Genomic DNA, 18656 nt, shown 5'->3' on the forward strand with positions numbered 1-18656 from the left:
TGACCCTCCTCCTCTTCCTATCCAGAGATGAAGTCCACTTGCCCACCCTCGTATCTTGCTGTGGCCAACAGAATGTGACAAAAGGACGGTGTGCCAGTTCTGAGTCTTGGCTTTCAGGGGCTTTGCAAACATCCACTTACTCTCTTGGATCCTGCAGTGGCCCTGTGAATGGGCCTGGGCCAGCCTGCTGCGGCAAGGAAGCATGTGGCCCAGTCACTTCCACTGACCCAGCTGATAGCTGTCAACCCTCAGGAGAGTCTCCTAACTGACCCGTGGTTGACTGTGGACACATGAGGAACCCAACTGAGCCCAGCCTAAATTGCTGACCCACAGGATTTCAAGCTAAATTAACGATTGCTGTTTTAAGCCACTGAATTTGGGGTGATTCGTTTCACAGGAGTGGGCAACTGACATAGGACCCCTGGAAATAAGGCAAAGCGGAGAGGCCTGCATGCTGGAAAGGCCTGGGCTCTGGGATGACGGGGCCAGCTGAGAGCCAAGAGCGAAGAGATGCCTGAAACCAGGAAGCCTTGCTGTTAGGTGTTACCCTGAGAAGCCTGGAGACCCCAGGACCCCGGGGGCAGAGCTGCAGGAGTGAAAAGGACCAGGGTCTTTGGTTACCATGGCAATAAGTGAGACTTTAATACTAAAGAGCTTTGTGCACGTACCCTTTCCAGATGCTGTCTTCCCCCAGGAGGCTGGCCTTTGTCATATCAGCGGGGTGGATCCCCCGGGAAATAAAATCCTGACTCATCAGCATTAGGTCACCAGGGAACTCAGCTAAGCGGAAAAGATTTCGGTTGGTTAGGCCAGTGATGGACCGTTCCGCTTTCTTGGTGGGGAAGAACGGTTTCTGATCATTTGGATGGCATGTGAGACATTGTTTCGGTTCTTCTGACTTGAAGATGACGTTCATTTTTATTTCTCGTCTGCCTGTGGCTTTGTTCTCTGCCTCGCCTCTCTCCTCTTGCTTGGCAGAGTCGTAGAAAGCCACGACCTCGCTGTCCTCGTCTTCCCTGGTCTTGTCTTTTGCCGTTGGGCCCAGGCCCCCTCCAGACAGAAACGAAGAGCCCCTGAGCCTCTCGATGTAGGGCAACAGCTGCTTATTCCGTAGGGCTCGAGCAAGCTGCATCCGTTCTACGTGCCTGACGACAGTGAGCTTCTCGCGCTGGGGCATTCTGAACTCCTCTGGGGGCACGATCACCTTGGCCGTCCATAGTTTTTTCAGGGGCCTGCAGGCGGCACAGGGACGGGGATGCTGTGTTCCGAACTCCAGTGCCCGCTTGTAGTCCGGAGACAGCGACTGGAGCTCCTTGAGCATTTCCCACTCCTCCTCTTGCTTGTGGGTCAGAAATCTCCTTGCCGCCGTGGTGTGTACACCACCCAGCCGCTGACAATGTGAAGGGGACTATCAAAAATCTCAACGGGGCAGCAGCAGGGGGTGCCCCCAGAAAGAATTGCCTGGTGGCCCCTGTCCCCACCTGCCGCTGAGTGTCTGGGCCCCTCTGCGGTGGGAGCTTTGGGGTCGGACAGGCCGGAGTTCAAATCCTGACTCTCCTTACCTACAAGCCAGCAGCCCTCACAGTGCTATTCCTAATCAGAACTTTGAAACAAGATAGTATTTGCAGTGCAAGTGTGGGAAGCCTCGAGCAGACTCAAGGCCACTGGGAACCTTGTATGTCCGTTGCTGGTGGGTTTTGAACCTCTGGCTCCACCCCTCCCAGCCTGGCTGCCTGGCTCCAGCGGGGCCTCCCTGCGAATCAGCTTCAGGACACTTACTAGGATCTCTTTTTCCAAGGGGGAGTATTTTCCGAGGGCGATGCGTGGATCTGATTTGTAGGATTTGGTCCATATCCTGAAAGGCAAAGAGTCAGGTGTAGGAGAACCCCAGGAAGGGTGTCACGACTTTTAGTTTTGGGGTCGGAAGCGTCACAAAGGGCGGCCCTGCCTTAGACAGGCGAGGGGCACGGTGACCGAGGTGGGGTCTTCCCCTTGGCTCGTTCTGGGAGGGGTGGGAAGGACAGGACCCGAAGCCCAGGCTCTGCTCACCCCAACAGTGAAGTAGAACTCAGGCCCCGCTGACAGCACAGGGGGGCTTTATCCCAAAAGGAATCGCTTGTGTTAGACATTCTGACTGGCGCTCCACTCATCCTCCACCTGCCCTCTGCAGCTTTCCTTTCTTGGGGCCTCTGTTTCCCAGTCTTCTGGAAGCCATTCTCCCATTCCCTGATCATACTCTGGCAATACGCGAGGATGGGAGGTGTTAATGCCTGGAGTTTCTTTCTAGGACATTTTAGCGGGAACCCAAGAGATAGTTACGAACTCTTCCTGCATCATAACTGGCCTACTTGGGGCCTATTGTGAGGTCTGAGTTTAGGTATCAGATGATGCCCTGGGGTGAAATGGACACACACGACCATGTGCCTGGAGGGGTGGAATCCAGGGGACCAGAGTGGGCAGAGCACGTGGCAGGGGGACATTCTAACCACGTCGCTGCTGCTCACAAGCCCACAAAGACTGCTCAGTGCCTTCAGGGTGAAGACTCAGCCTCTCTCAGGTCCTTGCTTGCCTCTGCAATCTTAATTCCTCAAGCTCCATCAAAGCGCTCGATCCATGGCCCTTGGAATGAGCTTCTCAGCTACTGTTCATGCCCCCCCCCCCCCGCCGCCCCTCTCCCCCATATCTCAGACAGCTCTCTCCTCCCTTGGCAACTTGCTTTCAGGGCCTGGCTCACCTGTGCCTCCCCTGAAGATTTCCTTGCGGGATAAATCACTCCTTTGTCCACGTTCTCACAGTCCTGGTGCCATGCTCCAGCACGTTATCACAAATTGACTTGGTTGTGCACTAAGTCTGTCTCTCCCTCTGCTCAAAAGGAAGTCCCAGAGGCATCTTATTCGTGTGCTGCTGTTGTTTAGCACGGGGCCTCATGTAGAGCAGACGCTCGGCTTGCCGACTCAGTAAGAAATTATCTTGGGTCAAAAGCATTCCTGGTGAGAATGCACATTAGCACAACCCCTACTAAAGGTAATTTGGCAACATAAACGTTCCGAATACATTTACCCTTTGACCCAGCAGTATGTGTATATAATAAAATATGCTCAAGGTTAGTCAACACAGCCTGCTTGGGACAACAAACCTAATGACAAACTCAGGGGTACCTGCGTGGCTCAGTCGGTTAAGCATCCGACTTTGGCTCAGATCATGATCTTGCGGTCCATGAGTTCGAGCTCCGCGTCGGGGCTCTGTGTTGACAGCTCAGAGCTGGGAGCTTGCTTCGGATTCTGTGCTCTGTCCCTCCCCTGCTCATGCTCTGTCTCTCTCTCTCTCTCTCAAAAATAAATAAAGATTTTTAAAAATTAAAAAAAAAAAAACCTAATGACAAACTCAAATGTCCATTAATAAGGATCGGTTAGGGGCGCCTGGGTGGCGCAGTCGGTTAAGCGTCCGACTTCAGCCAGGTCACGATCTCGCGGTCCGTGAGTTCGAGCCCCGCGTCAGGCTCTGGGCTGATGGCTCAGAGCCTGGAGCCTGTTTCCGATTCTGTCTCCCTCTCTCTCTGCCCCTCCCCCCGTTCATGCTCTGTCTCTCTCTGTCCCAAAAATAAATAAACATTGAAAAAAAAATTAAAAAAAATAAGGATCGGTTAGAGTTATGGCCAACCATACACTGGAATACTACGCGGGAGTAATAAAGATCAAGGAAGGAAGGTCTGTATTTATATGGAAATATCTCCAAGAAATATGGTTAAATGCAAAAAGCAACGTGCGAAAGTATGTAAGTTGTAGACTGCCTTTTAAGTTGGAAAGGAAAAAAAATAAGCATGTGCATTCATATTTGCATGAAGAAAATCTAGATTAATACACACAAAAAATTAATAAAAATGGTTACCTGAGGTGGGTATCCGGCAGATGAGGAAGTAGTGAAATGAGCCTTTTCATTGTGCACGTTATTCTGTCTTGAATTCAGAACCACGTGAGTGCATTACCCATTGAAAAAATGGAAAACAGAAGCTCATGGAAGAGTTGGTCTCTGACAAGCATCGGTCCTAAAACTTGCCTTTGCCTCCGCCAGGAAATTCGGAGTGGGGAGATTTAGAACGTGGGCTGGTGCTCATACCCATGGGCACCATCTAAGATACAGTGATGCTCCTCCTGTTCGCACAGGCAAGTTCAGTTACCTGGAGCTGCTCCAAACCCAGGAATCAGCAACGAGCGCCTCTAAGCAGTAATGCAAATACCTCCTGCAGTGCATTCAGTGACTCAGCCATTTGCTCCACACTAGCTGCGGATGAACAGTGGCTTTGCACAAGCCACACGACAACCTGACACCTTATACGCACTCAACAAATATTTGCGAAACAACCAATGAGTGATATATGCTGGAATATTACGTAGCTATCAAAAAGCAAGTCTTTGACAAAATTTCCAATAATGTACTTCTGATGCAATGTGATCTTTAAAAAAAAGCATGGGGGCGACTGGGTGGCTCAGTCGGTTGAGCGTCCGACTTCGGCTCAGGTCATGATCTCACAGTCTGTGAGTTCGAGCCCCGTATCGGGCTCTGTGCTGATGGCTCAGAGCCTGGAGCCTGCTTCCCATTCTGTGTCTCCCTCTCTCTCTGCCCCTTCCCTGCTCATGGTCTGTCTCTCTCTGTCTCAAAAATAAATAAAAACATTAAGAAAAAAATTTTTAAAAAAGCATAATACAAAATGTACATAGAATAGGATATGGCTACTATAAATGCACAAATAAACAAGAGGGAAAAGGACTAGCAGGAAATACGCAGAGACATCAGCAGGGGTTACTCTGGGCTGTGGGCTGATGGGGGATACACTAGGTCTGCCCCTGTGCCAGCAGCCTGGTCGGACAGGAAAGGGTACCACGGCCAGGATCCAGCTTCTCCAGACATCAGGACCCTGCCACTCTGCCTGGGAGGGTGTCGCCATGGCAACAGGTCTTGACACTGGGACACTGATTCTTCCTGCACTCAGTTCCACTAACTGGCTTTTAGTCCACTTCCTTCTCCCCACCCCCTCTCTCATTGCCATTCCCAAGCTTTTCTTTTCTTTCTTTTTTTTTTTTTTTTGAAGATATTTCTCCATGATCAGTTTTACATTAGGTTGCATTCCTGTTACCTTGGTACCTGCTTTTGTCTTGCTTTTTTGGTTTTATTATTTTTTTTAACATTTATTCATTTTTGAGAGACAGAGTATGAGCAGGGGAGGGGCAGGGAGAGAGGGAGACGCAGAATCGGAAGCAGGCTCCAGGCTCCGGGCGGTCAGCACAGAGCCCGACGTGGGGCTCGAACTCGCTAATTGCGAGATCGTGACCTGAGCCGAAGTCAGACGCTCAACCAACTGAGCCACCCAGGCACCCCTGTGCGTGTTTTTATTCAGTCATCAACCTCGTATGCTGGCTTGTTTTCCATGTTTCCTTTTCCATTGCCTATCATTTTAATCCTCTATCTTTTACTCTCATGTTTATTTTATGTCTTTGCCCCATAGCCTGTGCCTTTTACATACATCTCGTCTATTTTTACCTACTGTATTAGGGTTGTACAGAGAGAGAGAGATTTTAAGGAATTGGCTTACGGGATTAGGGAGGCTGGAAAGTCCAAAATCTGCAGAGTGGGCTGACAGGCTGGAGACTCAGGGAAGAGCACTTAATGCAGCTCAGACATGCTGGCAGGATTTCCTCTTGCTTGGGTAGGTCAGTCTTTCTTCTAGTCAGAGCTTCAACTGATTAGATGAGGCCCATCCATGTCATAAAGGGCAGTTTGCTTTACCCAAAATCCACTGATTTAAATGTTAATCTCATCCAGAAAACATCCTCACAGAAACATCCAGAATAATGGATCAGACCAAAATACAGTTGGGCCCAGCCAAGTTGCCGCATAAAATTAACCATCAAACCTACTTACATTTACCAGGTTTTTAAAGATGAGATTTGGGGGGCACCTGGGTGGCTCAGTCGGTTAAGCGTCCGACTTCAGCTCAGGTCACGATCTCGCGGTCTGTGAGTTCGAGCCCCGCATCAGGCTCTGGGCTGACGGCTCAGAGCCTGGAGCCTGCTTCCGATTCTGTGTGTCCCTCTCTCTCTGCCCCTCCCCCGTTCATGCTCTGTCTCTCTCTGTCTTAAAAATAAATAAACGTTAAAAAAAAAAAAAAGATGAGATTTGGGCGCCTGGGTGCCTCAGTCGGTTAAGCGCCCAAATTCGGCTCAGGTCATGATCTCGCAGTTTGTCAGTTCAAGCCCTGCGTCGGGCTCTGTGCTGACAGCCTGCTTCAGATTCTGTGTCTCCCTCTCTCTCTCTCTCTCTCTGCCCCTCCCCCACTGTGCTCTGTCTCTCAAAAATAAGCACTAAAAACAGATGAGTTTGAGTGGTTTTTAGAGCGTGTTAATAGGTTTTCCATTATTATGCATAATTATACCCATTTTTGAACCGTGTAGTAAAAGACTCATACAGTATGTATTCCCTTGCGTCTGCTCTTTTCCCTCAGCATTATGTTTTTCAGACTCTTACTGATATGTGTGACTTTAGCTCATTTTCGTTGTTGCTTAGCGTGATTTTGTTACGATTTATCAAGCCACCTTCTGCTTCTGATTTGGGGAGCAATCTCATACATGCCTTTTTGGGTTATGGGCATGCTTTTCTGTTGGGTGCAAATCTAGGGGTGCAAGGTGCTGGGTCCTGGGGTATGTGTAGCTTCCATTTCCTGGAAAATTCTCAGCTCCATTCCAAAGTTTCCACCATCATAGACTCCCAACAATAATCCCCCCTTGTCAACACCGGTGGGTATGCTGTGGTATCTCACAGTGGCTTTAATTTGCATTTTTCCAGGTGCAAATGATGCCGAACACCTTTTCTATTGGCCATTGAGCTTACCCTTTGTGAAATGTCTGTTCAAGTCTTTTGGCCATTTTTTCTAACAAGCTTTGGTTTTCTTGTTGGTATGTGGGACTTGGTTACGTATTCTTGACGCAAGCCCTACGTTGGTTCAATATGTGGCAAGTACCTGTTTCTACGTTGACTTGGCCTTCTCCTTTTTTTTCTTTTTAAGTATTTATTTATTGAAAGAGAGAGAGAGGGAGATGGAGAGGGAGGGAGCTCCAGCAGGCTCCACACTACACAGTGCACAGCCTGAACCCACAAACCGTGAGATCTTGACCTGAGCCAAAATCAAGAGTCAGACGCTTAACTCACTGAGCCACCCAGGCACCCCGGCCCTCTCCTTTCTCAAAGGTATTACTTGTGCTAGCTGCACTCCAACTTATCAGTCTTTCCCTGGTTGGTTAGTGCTTTCCATGCCTTGTTTAAGAAATCATTTCCTACCCCAGGGGGAAATGATGCTCTCCTAGATTATGTGGCTTGTATGTTCATAATCACATTCTCCTATATTCTCTAAACCTCGGGGCTTTTTCCTTTAACTTTCTTCCTACTCTCAGTTTTTTAGCTATAATGCTCAATTATTTCCCACCCTTTTTTTCTTTAAGTATATTTTCCAACCGAATTTTACATGGCTACCAAGAAGTCCGTGCCTGTGTACTCACTGAGCGCCCTCTCAAGAAACACACACAAAAACCTAGAGGACTTTCCTCCTCCTCCCCACATCCTTGCCAGCAGTCACCGTGTGGGCTTTGGCTCCCTCTGATGGATCTTGCCACCCATTGCAAGGTGGCTTTCCAAAGACCTTCAGCCATCTCCTCTCTCCAGCGCCGAGATTTTCTATGTAGATAGCCAGCCCCCTCATTTATGGGAATGGTGTTCCTTTTTAACAATGCATAGGATACAGTCTTTATATAAGCTGAGTGCTTTAAAATCATGGTTTTCTGATGAACTCTAGGCAGATCAGAGCCCTGGGAAGTTCTTCTCCGACGTCAATGTGCAAGTAAATCTCCTGGATATTTTGCTAAAATGCAATCTTATTTGGTAGATCTGGGGAGGGACTCAAAAATCTGCACCCCCCCCAACGAGTTCCCAGGTGACGCCAATGCTGCTGGTTTAAAGAGACACTTGGGGCGCCTGGGTGGCGCAGTCGGTTAAGCGTCCGACTTCAGCCAGGTCACGATCTCGCGGTCCGTGGGTTCGAGCCCCGCGTCAGGCTCTGGGCTGATGGCTCAGAGCCTGGAGCCTGTTTCCGATTCTGTGTCTCCCTCTCTCTCTGCCCCTCCCCTGTTCATGCTCTGTCTCTGTCTGTCCCAAAAAAATAAATAAACGTTGAAAAAAAAAATAAAGAGACACAAAGTAGTGACTCAACGTGGACCACTCAACATGAGGTGCTACTCAGAGTGTGGTCCATGAACCGGCAGCCATGCTATCACCCGGGAGCGTGTTAGAAATGCAGAATTTCAGGCGCTGCTCCAGATTTATTGAATCCCAGTCTGCATTTCAGCAAGTTCCCCCAGTGATTCACATGCACGGTTAAGTGAAAAAGGAAGCTGGTTGGCACCTGTGAGGAATCAGATGCTGTACAACCTCCACTCTGTCACTGGTGGGGTTCACCCAGAGGGCTTGTGGCCAGGGCTCTCACTGCTACACACCCTCCTGCTTCTAAAATCCAGCCCCCCGCTTCTCCAGTCTCCTTCTGGCATAAGGACTGGGGAGACGGTGGCTCAAGCAGAAATGTTACAAACAGTTTCTTAGGAATGGAGTCAGCTGTGGCCCTTTTGGAGGCTTTTTGGGAAGTCCACCCAGAATGGTGGAGCCAAAGGCTAAGGGGAAGACTGTTTCACCTTTAGACCTTTGGGAAATGGTTGGATCTCTGGAAACATGTCAGAAGCAGAGTTGCTGGGGCGCCTGGGTGGCTCAGTTGGTTAAGTGGCCGACTTCGGCTCAGGTCACGATCTCACAGTTTGTGGGTCTGAGCCCCACAGAGGGCTCTGTGCTGACAACTCAGAACCTGGAGCCTTCTTCAGATTCCGTGTCTCCCTCTCTCTCTGCCTCTTCCCCACTTATGCTCTGTCTCTCTCTGTCTCTCAAAAATGAATAAACATTAAAAAAATTTAAAAAAAAAGCAGAGTTGCTGATTCTTTGTCTGGAGGGCAACAGATTATTATCAGTAGAAGTTAAAGTCCCACACATGCACCCCCACATTTATAGCAGCACTATCGACAATAGCCAAAGTATGGAAAGAGCCCAAATGTCCATCGATGGATGAGTGGATAAAGAAGATGTGGTATATATATATAATGGAGTATTACTCGGCAATCAAAAAGAATGAAATCTTGCCATTTGCAGCTACGTGGATGGAACTGGAGGGTATTATGCTAAGTGAAATTAGTCAGTCAGAGAAAGACAAAAATCATAGGACTTCACTCATATGAGGACTTTAAGAAACAAGACAGATGAACATGAGGGGAAGGAAACAAAAATAATATAAAAACAGGGAGGGGGACAAAACAGAAGAGACTCATAAATATGGAGAACAAACAGAGGGTTACTGGAGGGAGTGTGGGAGGGGGGATGGGCTAAATAGGTAAGGGACATTAAGGAATCTACTCCTGAAATCACTGTTGCACTATATGCTAATTCCAATGTAAATTTAAAAAATAAAAAATTAAATTAAATTAAAAAAAAAAGTTAAAGTCCCAGAAGGGTGTTTTAATCCATCTTGAGAATCTAGGCCAAGGTTTTTTGTTGTTGTTGTTTTTAGTTTTCTCCACCAGAATTTCTGCTGAGTTCTTTGCAGACTCACCTAGGAGGATTCCCCATCTTTGATAGAATCTGTCCCATTGGAGGACAAGAGGATCAAACTGACACCAGGGTCCAAGAAGGGAGACCAGTGCTAACCCTTTAATAGAGACCGTTGTCCACACCACATTCTGGTTCTGAAAAGAGAGCTTGAGAATCCCCCTGTGGTTCCCTGTATTGCTATTAATACTCACCACAGGGCATGAGAAATTCTTTTCTGAAGTATAGGAAAGCCTGGGTTCTTGGCTCTGGAGAGGTCACATGGCAAGCATTCATCTTCAAGGAAATCTCAAGGGATGTTCATGCTAAGAACAAACAAATAGACTCCCAAAAAGATGGCTCTACAAGACAGAGATTTCTCTTTAAGAATGTGGCCAGTTGAGGTCATAGAAGTAAAGACCCTAATGCGTTGGTTAACTGTTCTGATGGGTTTTGATAAAATGTTCACGATAAAGATGTGCTCGAGTATAGTGGTCAAGAGTATGGTTGTGGGTATGCTAGAAATTTTAATAACTGGCTCCAGGGCGGGGGCGGTGGGGAGTTCCCAGATTTAACAAATAAAAATACAGGAAACCCATTAAATGTGAATTTCAGATATGTTCCGCCTACTTATACGAGAATTATTGGTTTCCAATTGAAAACTCAAATTTAACTAGGTGTCCTGTATATTATTTGGCAACCCTATCTCTGGGGAAAAAAATAAAAGCCTCGATATGAAGCATTTACCAATTTCCTTGGTGTTAAAACACCCACCATGGCTGATTTCAAGCTGCCAATGTGAAGTCACTGAATATGGAATTGAGAAGAGATCCCCAGATTTTGGTGCTCATTCTCATTATGTCTGTCAGGTTTCTGCCCTGGAAAGTAACTGCTTTAGCCAGGTTACTCTTTGGCAGGACATCGCTTTGTGCAACATGCACGTAAAACAGTCAATGCTCCTCCTTCCTTGAAGGGGAGCTGAGAGCACTGTGGGTTTGTAGAAGCAGAGCGGGTGTGGGGATGTGGTGGGGAAAAGGCCAGAAAAAGAGACAGCTACAATGGGAAGAGCCTGTTAGGCCACACTGAAAAGTTGGCACTTTTCCCTCAGACGAGTGAGACATGCATCACAACTTTCTCTGAAGGAGGTGGCTTACTCACCTGTTAATTTTTTTTTTTTTTTAAGTAGGCTCTACGCCCAGTGTGGGGCTTGAACTCACAACCCAGAGATCAAGAGTCACACGCTCTATTGACTGAGCCAGCCAGGCACCCCAAAACAGTTTAATTTTTTAAAAACAACTTTATTGAGGTAAACTTTACTTACTATGGGGGCACTTGGGTGGCTCAGTCGGTTGGGCGTCCGACTTTGGCTCAGATCATGATCTCCCAGTCTGTGAGTTCAAGCCCTGCGTCGGGCCCTGTGCTGACAGCTCAGAGCCTGGATCCTGCTTTGGATTCTGTGTCTCCCTCTCTCTCTGCCCCTCCCCCGCTCATGCTCTGCCTCTCTTTGTTTCAAAAATAAATAAAAACATTAAAAAACACCCAAACAAAGGTGTTTGGGAAACACCCAAACAAAGCTTTGCTCATCAGGGGCGCCTGGGAGGGCTCAGTCGGTTAAGCGTCTGACTTCGGCTGAGGTCACGATCTCGCGGTTTCTGAGTTCGAGCCCTGCGTCGGGCTCTGTGCTGACAGCTCAGAGCCTGGAGCCTGCTTTGGATTCTGTGTTTCCCTCTCTCTCTCTGCCCCTCCCCTGCTCATGCTCTGTCTCTCAAAAGTGAATAAACATTAACAATTTTTTTTTAAACTTTACTTACTATGAAATTCACCTGTTTTTGATACCATACTTCAATGATTTGTAGTATCTTTACTGAGTTGTGTGCAGCTCTCTCTACAATTCAGTTTTGGAATGTTTCTAACATCCTAAAAAGATCCCTTGTGCCCATTTACAGTTAATCTCCTGGCAAGTACCAGGAGACTCTAGTTAACGAGTCTCCTTTCTGTCTCTATAGATTTGCCTTCAAGTGTTCTTATTTTAAATCAGCTCCTTCCTTTCTAGCTTTAAATGACCCTCTCTTCCTTGGCACTCTGCTGTGGAGTGAGTGGGCATTTTGTTGTTCCTTTGTCACAGCAGAGGCACCACTGGGTCCATGCTCATGAACCCTGCCCTCTTCTTATGAAGCCAGAAGCTTGCAGCTTCCTGAGCTCGTAGCTGGGATAATGGCTGGGCTCTCTTGGCTTAATGGCTTCCCCAAAGAGTAGAGCTGGAGATCTGCTTAATTTTCCATAGGCTGACACAGAAATGACTTTGCACTTCTGAGATTCTATCAGATTATAGAGGGAGGGTGTTAGCTGTGGTTTCCCTTATCTCTAAATAACAACTTCCTGTGTTAGTCTGGCATGAAAATGGCGCCAGGCAAACCCAACTGTGATTCTGCTGGGCCCGCTACAACCAGACAAAGCAGGAGACAGGGGATTGGCAAATTTCCCATATTTGGAACGTTCCTTCCTGCCTGTCGGTCCCTGTGACATCTGAACACAAACAAAACAGGAGAAAAGACCCTTCCCCCTGAAGCCATCTCAAGTTAAGATAGAAGGGTTGTGGTGTCACTTGCCCTCCCCTGATGGGGAAGATTAGGCAGGGTTTGGATTCCATTCTTGTCTCGTTGTGCCCCGTCCCCCCCGACCTCTGATTCAGCTCTGTTCCCTATCTGGGCTGCTACAAGCCCCATCTGAGAAGTAAACCACCAAAAAGAATGTGGGAGGTAGAGAACTGGCCATCTCTGGGAGGCACACCCGGAAGCTTCAGTGGACAAGAGAAGCAGGTTGAAGGCATTTTCCAAGCAGGATACGTCTCTGCTTGGCTGCCGAGGGATATGCCAGGGAGGGCTGGTCACACACATGCCCCTCCTACAGTGGAACAAAGGCAGGACTGAGATTTGCCAACAGGAGAAAGAAAGTAAAATCTGCCATTGCCCCATGAAAGTTTCCTTCAAAGAGACATTTGAAAGTTGTTTTTGACTTAAGAGAAGGGCAAGGGTCCAGCAGGCCTGGGATATTAGACGATGAAGGTGGGACAAACTATCAGCTCCTCTCAATGCAAACATCACTACCATCCTTTCCTGGCAGGACTTTGTCCTGTGTTCTTTGTCCCTGTGGCTCAAGATGGTGGGTGGTATCTAAAAATAGGTCTGTCATGTAGACAAAACTCGGATGGCATCTTTCAAGGCGGCACACACAAAAATGTGACACGGCAGAGAAATGGCAAATAGAAACAGGCATTTAAAAAAGTATACATGCCCATGGGGCGCCAGTAGGTTAAGCTCCGGAATTCGGCTCAGGTCATGATCTCACAGTTCGTGGGTTCGAGCCCCGCGTCGGGGTCTGTGCTGACAGCTCAGAGCCTGCTTCAGATTCTGTGTCTCCCTCTCTCTCTGCCCCGCCCCTGCTCACGCTCTCTCTTTCAAAAATAAATAAACATTAAAAAAATTTTTTTAAAGTATACACTCACCCATCAGGCACATAATTTATGTGAATTCAGATTTTGACACTCAGTGAAAAGAGATAACAACAACAGTCATTTAAATGGCACAAGGGGCGCCTGGGTGGCTCAGTCGGTTAAGCGTCCGACTTCAGCTCAGGTCATGATCTCACAGTTCACGAGCTGGAGCCCCGTATCCAGCTCTCCACTGACCATGCAGAGCCTTCTTCGGATCCTCTCTCCCCCTCTCTGCACACCCCCCTGCAAAATAAATAAACATTAAATTAAGAAATAATAATAAATGCACAAAAATTCCACCTGGGTCTGTGATCCACTTCAAGTTAATTTTGGATGTGGTGGGTAAGGGTTGAGCTATTTTTGTTATTTGCACTTTGGTGTTTGTTTTAGCACCAGGTTTTGAATTACCTTGGTGCCTTTGCCAAAATTCCAATGGCTGTGTGTGCAAGAATCTATTTGGGGACTTTATTCCATTGATCTATACGTCTTGTTTACATCCATATCGCACGGCCGTGACTATTTAGCTCTAAATAAAGTCTTTTTCAGAAATGCTTTGGCTATTCTAGGCCCTTTGCTTTTCTGTATTCACTTTAAAATCAAATTGTCAATTTTACAAAAGGCCTGCAGGAATTTTCTTAATGTATTGCATTGAGACTATAGATCACTTTAAGGAAGAATTGATACCTTAATAATACTGAGTTGTCCAATTGGTGAGCATGGTGTGTCTCTCCATTTTAGACCTTTAATTTCTTTCAGCAGCGTTTTACGGTTTGTAATGTGTAGTTCTTGTATGTGTTATGTTAAACTTACCATTATGAATTTTATGGGCTCTCAATGCTATTTTAATTGGTAACTGTTTTTCATTTTCCAATTATTATTGCTAGTAAATATATATACAATTGATTTTTTTTTTAATTTCCCTTATTTCTTGGGGCGCCCAGGTGGCTCAGGTGGTTGAGTATCTGATTCTTGACTTTGGCTCAGGTCATGACCCCGGGGTGGTGGGATCCAGCCCCGTGCTGGGCTCTGCGCTGAGCATGAAGCCTGCTTGGGATTCTCAGTCTCTCTCTCTCACTCTCTCTCCTTCTGCCCCTCTCCCTTTTTCACTCTCTTTCTCTAAATCTAAAAAAAAAAAAAAAAAAAAAAAGAATAGACATAGAAGGACACAGAAAAGACTATTCTCTATATGCCAAGAAAAATATATAGATGGTGTTCTCCAAACTTTCACAATTTGTACAAATTTTTGTCTTGGGAGGGTTAGTAAATTCCTTCCCAGATATTTAAAAGATCAGCTATAGTTTAAAGGGTATCAGGATTAGGCAAATTAAAGCAATATAGGTTTTTTTCAAGTACATGGAAAAACCGAACAGTAACTTTACCTACTCTGCGTTTCTAGCTAGACTTGAAATATTTCATGTACAAGTTTTGGTTCAGATTCCACGCACAGAAAAGTAGCACTAATCACTGCACTTTCGCGGCTCCTGGGGCCATAGCTCCTCGTTTGTTCTGCAACGTCGGTTGATCTGATTCTGCAATACTTCCGAGAGAGCTTCTGCAACTCCAAGGGGTCTTTTTAATTCTTGATTTTTGAATAAATCTTAAAACACTCAAATACCAGTATCGTAAAGTGATATGGAACGTGTTTGCCAAATCTGAATGGAGTCAGGGAAGACAGAAGTCAATCTGAGGGTGAGCCAATGTAAATTGCCAGAAGGACACTTGGGATATAGACTTTTGTCCTTGTCTACCAAGACTTGCTACATTATGCTTCAGAATAAAGCGCTCTTGTAATTCCTCAAGATCCATACATATTTCTCTCTAACGTCTAATTAAAATATAGTATTCCAGGAAGTGAGAACAAAAGATAATCTGTTTTACAGACTAAACCCAAAGACACAAACCAGTTTTTTAAAACAAATAAATAAAGGTGATTAACTCTAAGTGCAAATAAGGAAGACAAACATTTTAGTCCCCTAACTAGAGGCTGTTCACGCTGGCAGCAGGAACTCTGTGCTGCTGATGGGACCAAGACTCTTGACAAGTGAGCTCAGAGCCCTGGTCACACCAACAGTGATCTATACAAATGACACACAGCGAGGAAGTAGGAAGAGGAAGAGCCCACCCAGGCATTTTCATTTTGAGAAGAGGTATATCGCCTCTCGGTGAAGGGGTTTGTCCTGGATTCCAGTCTCAGCTCTGCCATTCCAGATCTGTGGGAGCTTAGCCAAGGTCAAAGCGATGCAGCAGGAAATTAATGAATGGGGAGACTGTACTGGAATCAAATTACAGGGAAGAGAGACGCCCAAAAGCAAGAACAACTCCCACCACCTCCCTCGCACAGAAGTCGCAAATGAGAGAGATTTTGCATTTAGAAGGTCTTGGCTTCCAGGAGGTTCCATGTGTGAATCTGCAAAAGGCAGAAGGTGCCTTTCACCGGGTAACCTGTGTGAAGGGCAGGCCACAGCTCCAGGTCATGGGCCGCTAGCACTGTCCCTCCCAACAGGACCCACTGCTGCCAGGACACGGGCTCTCTGGGCCCTCCTACTCATTCTCCCTCCGGAGGTCTATTTACAGAGCGGTTGCAGACAAAGAAGCCAGTGTACTGCAGGAAAGTTTCAATGATTTGCCCAAGGTCACACTATTTATAAATAGAAAAAGCCAAACAAAACCAAAAACCACCAATCCCAATGTAATCTGAGGTTAGATTCCCCAGGAAATGGTGTGGTGACTGAACAATGCAAATCGGTCTGATAAGGAGATGGAAACTCAATATGGGGTGGGGAAATTCACACAGGAAAACACGGAGCAACAAGGCTTAGCGGTGCCCACTGTCACCACCCTCAAATAACAGGTTTGGTCTGAAATGAGAATGCCACCAAAGTTAACAATAAAATGTAATATTCACTGAACATTTGTTATGAGCAGGCACCAGTCTATGAGGTATCCATGCCTGAACTCATTTGAATATACATATATATTCAAATTAATATTAACAAAAGTTCTAGAAGGCATCTGCTTCCAAAACAAACCAGATTAACTGCCTTAATAATCTGATGTGATAGGCAGGTGACATTAGAAATATCGGAGCCCCAGCACCGGGCACATCACGGGGTGCTGATCAGACTTAGTGCTGTGTTTATACTTTATGTTGAGGAGGTCTGAGTTGAGGAAAGAGGCTGGGGCTCCACGTAGTTATAGGGGGCACTCAGGGGCTCACTGACCACCAGTAAGAAAGACCTGTAATTTTTTACAATTGTGCAACCACAGCCACCTGTACTGGTTGAATACCAGCACTCCTGGCAAGTGTCAATCCTGAATCACCTTCAGTTTTTCAGGAAACTTTAGCAGGTATCACCTTTATCTTGTGGTGGAATCTCCCATATGTTTCATAAAATGTGGAGAGTACCCCTCCCCAGCAACTATCTCTTCCTACCTGGAAATGTGATGTGTTCTTTATCGGGAAGCATGCCTGCTGCATGCTTTTCTTGGGTTTGCAATTGTCTGTACGAAACCCTGTCCTTTTCCACAAACTGAGGAGTTTAAGAGTGTTTTTGAGGGGCGCCTGGGTGGCGCAGTCGGTTAAGCGTCCGACTTCAGCCAGGTCACGATCTCGCGGTCCGTGAGTTCGAGCCTCGCGTCAGGCTCTGGGCTGATGGCTCGGAGCCTGGAGCCTGTTTCCGATTCTGTGTCTCCCTCTCTCTCTGCCCCTCCCCCGTTCATGCTCTGTCTCTCTCTGTCCCAAAAATAAAAAAAAAAATAAAAAAAAAGAGTGTTTTTGAGGACTTGGGCTGCCCTTCATATCATGAGAGGATAATGTAGAGAGCTGTCTCTCTCTGAACTTCCCCTGTAGACCCCTTGCCCCAACTGGGACTCACCTGGGGCGGAGTTGTGTTCTTTGGAGAAGGCCAAACCCAATTGAGCATACATAAAAAGATCTTGTGAGTTACGATATGCAAACATGAAACCACCTTATCTTAAAACCCTAGTTGGCAAAGCATTTCCTACAGGTACTAGAACTCCATGGGGTAAGAAGGAGGGAGTTACAGTATATCTTATTTGGGATCTAACCCCAAGGAGAGTGTATTTTCATGATCTTTCAACTGTGTGCGTTGGAACAGAGTCCTGGGAAGAGACCTGAGTGGCCATCGCTGAAAAACTCAAAATGGCAGGCTGAGCACAACTTGGTTGTGCCATGCTTTGCTTGCTCTTTGTTCAAGAGTCCATTGGTTCTATAAATGGGAAATCAATTGCTAATATTTTTAATAGTGGTATTCAAAACAAAAATGGCAGCCTGTGGAACTTTCCAGAGGCTGCTGGGTTCACCATGTACTGCTGCTCTGTATCTCCCACCCTTTCAGTCACAAGCAAGGCTGGAGGTTCTCATAGCTGTATGGCCTCAGCCACAAGCACCCATCGTGGTCCCCCCGAGGCAGCGACCACCACGACCGTCACCCTCGTCTCAGCTCCATCTCCTTGGTCGACTGTGGTCTTCTCAGCAGCAGGCACTGTTGTGTCCATCGTCTTTGCTGTCCTGCATCCCACTGTGGGTGGACAATGGAGGCATCAGGCACTCTTTCAACATGTCCGATGTGGTGTGAAGGAAGTGGACACATTTGTCCAGGGAGGTCCACTATTTGTGAAGCATGAAGGACAATAGAGGAGAGCATTGAGAGCAGCAACGTCAAGGGACACAAGTCAATGCTGAAGCAGTTGAGTGCACTCATGACCTAGATGATCCCAAGAAAGCCAAACACGTCTCGGGAGGAGGGATGAGGGGATGGGATGGCAGAAATGGGGATGAAGAATCTAGAACACAGTGGTGAGGAGGCGCATGACTCAGAGCTCTCTGTTGTGCCTTTGACGGCTTTCTCTCTGGAACTGAGGATTTTGAGTTTGCGATCGTGTGTGCCGACTTTGCTGATGGAGAGAAAGACCTCAGCCTTGCCTGTGGTGGCTGAATACCCAGTTAGTGCCACAGGTTACGGGCTGGATTGTGTCTCCCCAAATTCACACGTTGACGTCCTAACCCCCTAGTACCTCAGAATGTGACCTTTCTTGGAGATAGGATCTTCATAGAGGTCATTGGGTCACAATAAGGTTATGAGGGCGGGTCCTAACCCAACACGAGCAGTGTCCTTATGAAAAGGGGAAATTTGGAGACAGACAGGCACACAGGGAAAACACCAAGTGAGGCTGAAGGCAGAGATGGAGGTTGTGCTTCTACGTGCCAAGGAACACCAAAAATTGTCAGCAAGCCACCAACATCTAGGGGAGAGGCGTAGAATGGATTCTTCCTTGCAGTCTTCAGGAAAAAAACAACCCGCCAACAGCTTAATCTCAGATGTCTGGCCTACAGAAGGGTGAGGCACTAGATGTCTGAAGTTTAAACCCCTCTGTTACGGAAACCCTAACAAACTGATAACAGCATGAAAATTCCAGAAGGAAGTGCCCAGGTAAAACCCACGTTCTAGAGGGAAACTGTTGACCTTGACAA

The 18656-nt window shown here is 46.9% G+C and overlaps 1 protein-coding gene across 1 annotated transcript; it reads right to left on the bottom strand.

Annotated features, from left to right (window-relative positions):
• Positions 1-646: 646 nt before the first annotated feature.
• Positions 647-2234, bottom strand: CUNH10orf120 (chromosome unknown C10orf120 homolog). The gene is made up of 3 exons (XM_047072804.1): positions 2050-2234; positions 1780-1855; positions 647-1390 (listed from the first exon to the last, which is right to left on the bottom strand). The coding sequence occupies exons 1-3, from the start codon at positions 2232-2234 to the stop codon at positions 647-649; spliced, it is 1005 nt and encodes a 334-aa protein (XP_046928760.1).
• Between the last annotated feature and the right edge of the window lie 16422 nt (positions 2235-18656).

The sequence above is a fragment of the Lynx rufus genome, unplaced genomic scaffold (genome assembly GCF_022079265.1).
Source record: "Lynx rufus isolate CCGP_SWC_20201006 ecotype Redwood Valley unplaced genomic scaffold, mLynRuf1.p SCAF_11, whole genome shotgun sequence".
NCBI classification, from domain to species: Eukaryota; Metazoa; Chordata; class Mammalia; order Carnivora; family Felidae; genus Lynx; species Lynx rufus.